At 34.3% G+C, this 9,125-nt stretch overlaps 1 protein-coding gene across 1 annotated transcript; it reads right to left on the minus strand.

Annotated features, from left to right (window-relative positions):
- Window positions 1-3,294: 3,294 nt before the first annotated feature.
- LOC109676029 (olfactory receptor 10AG1-like) lies at window positions 3,295-4,188 on the minus strand. The gene has a single exon (XM_020152562.2). The coding sequence runs from the start codon at window positions 4,186-4,188 to the stop codon at window positions 3,295-3,297; it is 894 nt and encodes a 297-aa protein (XP_020008151.2).
- Window positions 4,189-9,125: the final 4,937 nt, after the last annotated feature.

Here is a 9,125-nt window from a genome sequence, read left to right on the forward strand (position 1 = left end):
AAAGTTATCATTTGGAGCAAATCTGGCCAGCCCCTAGAACGTTAGTTTACCTGGCCTCTGGCCTGCATTTGGGGAGACCTCCTCTTCTGTCACTCTTTCCCCATAGTACTTGAAACTCCAGAGTCCCTGATGGGGCAGGATTTACTATCTCAATTAAAAGCTCAAATTCTTCTCCCCCCAGGCAGCTAAATCTGCTGCCCTCTCCTTCAGGAACAAAGAAGATTCCACAGTGTGGACTGATGAGATGAGTATAGGGGGAGCCAGGACGGCCCTCCCTATTCAAATAAAACTCAAAAATCCCTCACAGGTTCCACACCCAAAACAATATCCACTCAAGCCTGAGGGACATGATGCCTTATGCCTATCATAAATTCCTTAAAACAGCAAGGGCTACTGATTAGTTGCTCCAGCCCCTATAATAAATTTAAAATTCTTATAAAGTTAATTTTAAAACACGAGTTACAAAGTAAACAACTGGAAAGGGTATAGATAGGTAATAAATGTATTTTTTGAGAAGTTAAAGAAAAAGGAATGGGTTTTTTGGATGAGAAAGGGTTTTGTAAAGAAGGGTTTGTCCTAAAGATTGTTACAAATTGGAAGGATAAGGACAAACCATCAAAGGGTTTATTATGTTATATAAAGGTCTAAGTAAGTTTTAAAAGTGCATAATAAAAAACTTCAGTATGTGATAAAGTTAAAGTTGAATATAATCTAAGAGTTGCCTAAAAGATTTTTAGGGTCATGTCAAACTAAAATCAAAGCTCTATGTCTATGAAATAACAAAGTTATTTTAATATTGTTCTGCTCTGAGTAACATCTACAAAAAAAGTTACAGAGAAAGATTTTATCAAAGAAATTATTCATGTTTTCTGCTGATCTTGTCAAGCTTTAAGTACTACTAAATCAGAGTTCATTTACATATTTGCTTATGTGTCTTAAATGACCACCTTGTAACAGTGTTATGTTATACTTTATCTAAATATGGTACAAACATTTAAAAGGTTAAAAGTGTCAATTTATATAAAATAGTGAGCTAAAGCTCTCTTTATCCAAGAGTGTTACATTTAAATCCTGACAGCCCCTGCCTCCCCCAGGTCACCTACCTAGGTGTGGCCTTAAAGGGACAGACTCACTCCCTGAGTCATAAATCCATCAACCCAATCTTCCATTTCCCAACCCCCATACCATAAGACAGCTTACAGTTTTCCTGGCAGTTATAGCATTTTGCAGAATTTAGATCCCTAGGTAGGTAGTCCCTGAACAGACACCTTTTTATGCTCCTCCTAATATTCCTATTTGGGTCTTAGATAATGTATGGCCACCCATTTCTCTCTCTGTAGTTGGAGGACTCTTGAAATTGTCTAGGGAACAACATTTCACAGTGGTTCTCCTGGCCAATGTCCATCCTAATGCCTATGTTCTTGCTCTCTTATTCTTAAGCTTCCTCCCTTGTATCATATTACATGTCTGGTATTGCTAATCAAAAATTTAACCAGTTGTACCTCCAGGGATACCAACCTCTCCAAATCGTGAGGATAGTTGGCTGATTCCCACCATGTGGAAGTCGGAGGATTGGCTCGAGACTCTTTATGACCTATGGCTACAAGGGACCTTCATCAACTTCAGGGAGGAGGAAATTTTTACCTTTGGAGCCTGGGTGTATGCCATCATGAGGCTCACCACCCCAACATTGCTTGCCAACTAACCCTCCCTTCCCCTACGCCGCCCCTTGCCAGCTCGAAGAAGCCAGAGCGAACACAATGCCCCCCTTCCTTAACAAACAAAAAAGGGAGGAATGTTGGCAATAATGGCGCCGATAGGTTTCAGTTCTTACTGCACCCTTAAGCTTCTGTATTTCAGGGTCAAGTTCCTGCTTCCCAGGGTCACAGTCCTGCCTCAAGTCTAGCTTGAATCCTCCTTCTGCCCCAACCTCCAATCAGCATGAACCATAAGATCCTAACCAATCAGATCATGCTGAGTCCCACTGAGGGGTATTTAAGCCCCTGCCCCACTCTCCCTCTTTCTCTTGGCTCTCTGCTCTCTCCCTCTCCTACCCGGCAATAAAGAATCTCTTGGCCAGATCACTCCTCTCCACATGATCACTTTTGGGGCCTATATTTCCTTACAATTCCTCTATGAATTTTATCTAAATGCAGTTTACTTTTCAAATGTTTCCTAATACAACTTTCAAAATATTGTTTTATCTTAGGGAGACATTGCACCTTATTTGAGTATATTATCACCCATTTGGTAATTCTAAATGTTACCACAAATGTGGTTAAATGGCATGTTACTACTCAATAATTAAGGGAAGATTTAAATTCCATTACCTGAACACGTGGGACTATACCATGAAATTGTTATTTCAGCATTGCTAAATTTCAAATAATGAACCACTAACAAAAGGATTTCCACATATAATATTGTGTTCATCATTATTCTTTCAAATTAGCCAAATTCTTGAAACATAAACAATAAATGATAAAGGATAAATAATATATATTTCTTTAATGTGTTAACTAGATACATGCAATACATTATGTCAGACGGTAGAGGGTCCAAATGGTCTGAAGAAGGACAAATACAGCTTAATAGAGACCAGAAGCTAAGATTGCCTCCTATAATTATGTACAATTATTATGAATAAAACAGAATGGAATAATTGTCAAATGCACTTAAAATGCTTTGTTGATTTGAGAACCTGCTATTGAGTAGGTGGACATTGATTCTATTGTTTGATGACGAACTCCATCACTATCTTCAGTTCAAATTTTTATTAATTTTCAATATTATAAAAATAGCATGAAAGTTTAAGGAAACTAAGTTAATGGAACTGTGTGGGTTTCAGAAAATTCTGAAATAACTTTGAACACTTTACATTTATACCCTCTTTTTTTCAAAACTAAATATGTTATTTAGAGTGAAGTTAAAAACAGTTGAAATAAGTAAAAACAAATTACTTTGGGACAACAATAACAAAGGAGGAAAAACTGTGGCAAAATAAACCCATCTCAGACATGTAGGACTGCTGTTACACCATGTGCTTTCATACACTTATCAGCAAAGGATATGAGGATATGATTCTTTCCTTTTTGCTTTCATTCTGAAACACTCCATAATGAGGCAGTCAGTGAAAGAAATAACTCCACTACTTACAGATGCTGTAAAACCTCCAGAATTTCCAGGATTCAGCAATAAGGGATAGTAACATTCATTTACCAAATCACTCATTTGAGCACATGGCACTATGTTTTAAGTAATAATTTTCTCAGGGCTGCAATCACCTCCTTGTTTCTAAGATTGTATATCATTGGATTGAACATGGGAGTCACGATGGTATAGAAAAGAGAGTAGTCTATCAGTTCCTGCAGAATGATTGGATTTTGGTCTTAAGTCGGTAATGCTAGCAGATCCATAAAATAAAACCACAACCAGAAAGTGGGAAGAACATGTGGAAAATGCCTTATCCCGTCCTGTGGCTGTTGGCAATCTCAGAATTGTGGAAATGATTTTGCTGTATGACCCAAGTGTCAGCATAAAAGGCACCACAGCAAACAATGTAGCTACTGCATAGACAGACAGCTCATGCCCAGAAGTGTCCCCACAGGCTACCTTGATAATGAGGGGTATATCACAGAAGAAGTGGTCAATTTGTATTGAATTACAGAAATGCAAACAGAATATTTGACACATCTGCCCTATCTGAAATGGGATTCCACCAAGCCAGGAGCTGGCTGCCAGATGGATGCAATTCTTTGGGTTCACGACCAGAGGATAGTGTAAAGGGTTACAGATTGCTACATAACGATCATAGGCCATCACAGCCAAGAGAAAACGTTCAGTAACTCCCAGTATAAGGAAGAAACACATTTGAGTGGCACAGTTCAGCAAAGAAATGCTTCTTTTCTGAGTCCAAATTCTGACCAAAATCCTGGGGAGAGTGACTGATACATAGCAGATTTCCAGGGAAGAAAAATTTGCTAGAAAAAAATACATGGGTTTCTGTAGTGCTAAGTCAAGACTAGTTAATATAATTATGAGGATGTTTCCAAGTAGGATAATTATGCAAATAATAGAGAACACGCCAGATAAAAATCCTTGGAGGTTTGGAAGGTCAGAGAATCCCAATAGGACAAATTGCTTCACTGAGGAAATATTGTCTTCTCCTCTGATCTCTTCATGGTTCATCTGTGGGAATTATTTCATCAGAAGTTCAAGTCACTTCCCTCAGCTCAGTATTTGCTTTCATATGTATAATCCAAGCATGGCACACATTCATGTTTTAGCTATTCCCCCCTGCCTTTTTTTGGTGGTATTGGGGTTTTAACTTAAGACTTATGCTTGCTATGCAATTGCTCATATCTTGAACTACTCCACCAGCCCTTACCCACTCCCTGTAAGATTAAATATTATAATTTTCATAAACTCTACAAGTTTAATAATTATATCTTTCATTATTGAGATATAGCCATATCAAAATTTTCTTTTTTATCCAAGAATTGCTATATTTACTTGCTTATAGTGATGCACTGTATTATTTTAAATTTTGGAATCCATTTGAACCAATCGAATCTCAAAATCTGAATCAATTTTCCATATGGCAATTATTCATTTATTAGAGTGCCAAGTTTTTGTCATTATCTCCCAATTGTTTCCTATTGATATTAATTAAAACTTTGTTTCACTGTTCAAGTTGATATTTTGTTTTCCTGCTTAAATATTTTCATAGAAGTATACAGTTAATATTTTAAATTATGATCGTGTTATATATTTACAAATCTTGTTCCACACAATTTGGCAAGGTTATTGTCAAATATTATTAACCCATCAAATATAAAGGAGTAATATTCATCCTAAAGCAGTGTTTAAATTTCAAGGTAAGTTCTATGAAACATCAGTGATAATTTATTCATATCATACAGATGAGAAAAGGAAATCTAGGATGTTTTCTCTCTAGTAACAGTAAGAGAATAATTATAACTAGCATGCACACATTTGAATGTTTATTATATAAAAGGGATATCATGCACAACTCATCTCTGTGATTGTCTAAAATCACTTACTTCCTCATTAATCATCAATTTTGGCTGACATCATTCATTCTATTCACTCATTGCTGCTTTGTGAGTTTGTTCACTGATGTAAGATATTGAAGTGTCAATTACCAAACTTTATGTTATTTGCTTACCTCTAGAAGGGGTTTCTTTTGATTGTGTTTATATTTTATGTGTCATGCACAGATAATTATTTCACAAAATTTGACTTTCTGAGTTCCTAGAGAAATTACTAACAATTCAGATTGGTTGTTTCATTGGAATATCCTCCAGCTCTAAGCAATGGCTCTGAACCAAAAGGCAAACCCCACTTCCAATGCAGATTAAGCATGTATTACCTATATTTCTGTGAGCATGTCCATAAAGAAGACAGAAAGAAATGAGGGTGTGTAGGAATCGTGGGTTTATTCACTCTTAATGAAACATCTCATGCCATTGCTTTTTGCAAGAGCTAGATCACATCCATATTCTAAATGGTGAGTAATTTGAAGGCAGAAGAGAAAAATTCACTCTAAGTAGGAGACAAATCTATAACCATATACTAAGACTGGTATGACAGCACAGTGATCAAGATTTGAGCTTCAAACCATACTGACAGAAGAGAGTTAATAACATATAGTGACAAATCCTGAAGATTTTCTATGTTCAAAAAAGCAAAGTTGAATATATTTTTATTTTGTCATCTACAATATACTAGACAAGTTAATAAATTACTTAAATATTTAAAGTCTCCCATAATATGGCATATTTGTTGATTAACATTTGTTTTTGGAGACTGTGAAAATCCTGTAACATACTCTCACCAAGTAAGAGTCAAGTAGAGATGAGCAGAGTTTGGGGGACTGGTGAGCTGGGTGGGTGGAATGAGGTTGTTAGTGGTCACTCAGTCACAATTAGCATGAAGGAAGAGGGTCTGGCCTGCCACTGCTCTACAGGGCGACCATCGAGAATGAACTTATACTGTATTTTTAAAAAGAAAAGCTCTCAGAAAGGATTTTGAACATATTTATCAATAAAATGATAAATGACTGAGGAGGCAAATTTACCCTGATTGTAGCATTTCATAAGGCATACATTGATTAAAATATTACATAATATGCCATAAATAGGTACATTTTATGTGTTAGGTAAAAAGAAAAACAAAGAAAATAAAAAAAGAGAATTAAATGATCCTGTAAAAATATGCTATAATGGAATTTATAAATGGCCACAAATCAGTAAATAATGATATTAATAAAATATGATTTCAGACTAAGTCTATATATCAATAACTTTTTTAATATGCAATCCTATAATACTTCTATGTGGTTTCCTTCACATACTCATTATAATTTAGTTCAATTTAGAGAAAACTATTAGGACAATGATTAAGCAAATGAGAAATCCCTTGGATCCTAGTATTTTAGAATTCAAACCAATTTCAATAACATACACTCAATAACTTTATAATTAGTTATATAAAATTGTGCACTAACAAGATACCATCACCTAATAATAAATCTATAACAAAAATATAACCTTAACATAATATAGTTAACAAATATTAAGTATAGATCATGAAAATGCTGATAATGTTTAACATATGTCCATGCTGGATAATACAGATCTTTATATTTTGTTCTCATCAAATTTAAATAAAAATTAAATTTAGAAAAATATAATTTTAACTACTTTAGGGTTTTGAAGTTAAACAAAAATCAAAATGATTATTTTAAATTTTCTGTAAGTACATATTCACTGATACTAAAATGTAAAGATACTTCTAAAAGTAATTTTCTATTTGCAAAAACTAGTTCATGCTTACCTATTTGGATGGAGGTTAAAGACAATACTTATCTTTATTGGCTGCATAACAGTTGAGGAAGAAAAAAAGAAAGAAAATTATTTAAAGTTAGGTAATTTACTTTATTAGAAAAAGGTAGGTACCTACATCTAACTACATTCTACTCTCAGAACTAAAATTGTCATTCAGCAATAACAACTCTACCCTGGGGATCAACTCCTTTTGCTGGTAACTTTCTAATTGAAGTAAACCATTCTTCCTGCTAGTCAATCAAGGAATTTGTATCCCTCCACACCAAAGCAAACAAACAAACAAAAACCTTTTTGGCCTTACATGTGCTTCTGAAATTTTTCTGACTCTCTTTCAGCTTTTGAGATCAGTAAGAAATATGAAGCTGGCACGGGTGGCTTATGCCTGTAGTCCTGACTACTTGGGAGACTGAGATCAAGAAGAGTATGTTTCAATACCACCCCAAGCAGTTTGTGAGAACTTCATTTCCAAAATAATCAAACCAAAATGGACTGGAGGTGTGGCTCCAGAGGTAGAGTGCCTGCATTGTAAGTGTGAAGCCCTGAGTTCAAACCACAGTCCCATCAAGCATGCATGTATGTATATATTGATATTAGCCTTACAAATATCATGTTATAATTATAAATTATTTATGACATAAACTGGGATGTTCTTTAAAAAGATGCAAATATCCAAAGCCTTAAGCTGGAAAGAATTTTCTTTCTTTACTTGAAATCTGAGATTTCAGAGTTCTAGGGTGGTTGGGACAGTTCTGTGATTTGCAGGGTATTTCTTGTCCATATCTACACTGGTCAGGCAAAACTCAACATTCCCAGAATGTGAATTAAGGGGACAGAGATTGACATCAACTCTCACTTATTACTTTCTAGGTATATGAACTGAAATGAAATACAGAATTTAGAGACATAACTCTGCATGTAATCTTCAGTAACTAGATCACCAACCTGGAAGGCAGACTAGAAAATCAATTTCCACTTGAACTGCAATGAGACCAACTGAGACTGTTATTAATGGTTGGATATTATTAAAATCTAAAAGTTCAAGTAGTTACAGTCAAGGACCAATTTTGATTAACATTATCCTTTCTCATCATAATGATAATAAAATAAAATATATATTTGTAACACCCATGTATTCAAACATATGTGGACACATGCTTACAAAATACAATGGGGGAAGATGGTCTAGCTATAGATGTAGGTATAGATTTATGCAAGTGAAAAGGTTAATGAATACATTGGCAATCACATTTTAGAAGTATCATGACTGCACATAGGAAGTTATTGGCATTCGAGGTTATATATTCACCAATTTTTAGTTGTAATGTTTTAATGCATTTTATTTAATCATAGATCAAACTATTAAAACACTTGTACAGTACTGTCTCATTTTGGATTTAATTTAAATTTTAATGACTTTTATGTGTTTATATGACTTTTGTATATCACCTTGGGTAAAGTACTATTTATTTATTTAGGTTTTTATTTTTCATTGTTTGTTTGGTTGAAGATTTTGGACAGGTTGATCTCCACCTTATTATCCTCTGGTTTCATCCTTCTGAATGCTAGGATTTCAGGCATGAGCCATCACTTTCATTTCTATTCAATTGTTTTCATTCATTTATTAAATTTTGGAAATTCTTTTAACATTCTGCACATATTGACCTCATTTAGGTAAGTGATTTGCTCATGTTTTACCCTGTCCTTGTGCCCTCTCTTCCCAATGAGTCTTACCTCCTGTCATTTTATTATTAGGTATATATTTTGCATATGACAGAAAACACGATATCTGTTTTTCTCAGGATAGCTTATTTTGCTTAGCCTGATGATTTTCAGCTCTTTCAATTTTGATGAATTCCAATTTATGAATATTTTCTTTTGCAGGTAACTTTTGGTTAACATAACTTAGATATCTTGCCTAAACTAAGTCACAAAGACATCACCCTTGATTTTCTCCTAATAATTTTACATATTAAACCTGAAATATTAAATGCACATTTAATTTTGAGTGATTTTTGAATACAGATTCATTTTTAGATTACTGTGTGTCACTGCATTCATAAATGAATATTTAATTCTTCCAATGCCATTTGTTTTTCATTTAAGAAAATTTTCTAATCACAGTAAAGTCAATATGAAGTAGTAATTTGCTACATTTCCTAAATGGATGAATGAGTTCAGAAAAGTGATAAACCTGGACAAAATTGTCAATGGTATCCTGTACAAATTGTGAGAATAGCCAAAAGAATATAGAAAAAT

This window comes from Castor canadensis, chromosome 1, assembly GCF_047511655.1.
Source record: "Castor canadensis chromosome 1, mCasCan1.hap1v2, whole genome shotgun sequence".
Taxonomy (NCBI): Eukaryota; Metazoa; Chordata; class Mammalia; order Rodentia; family Castoridae; genus Castor; species Castor canadensis.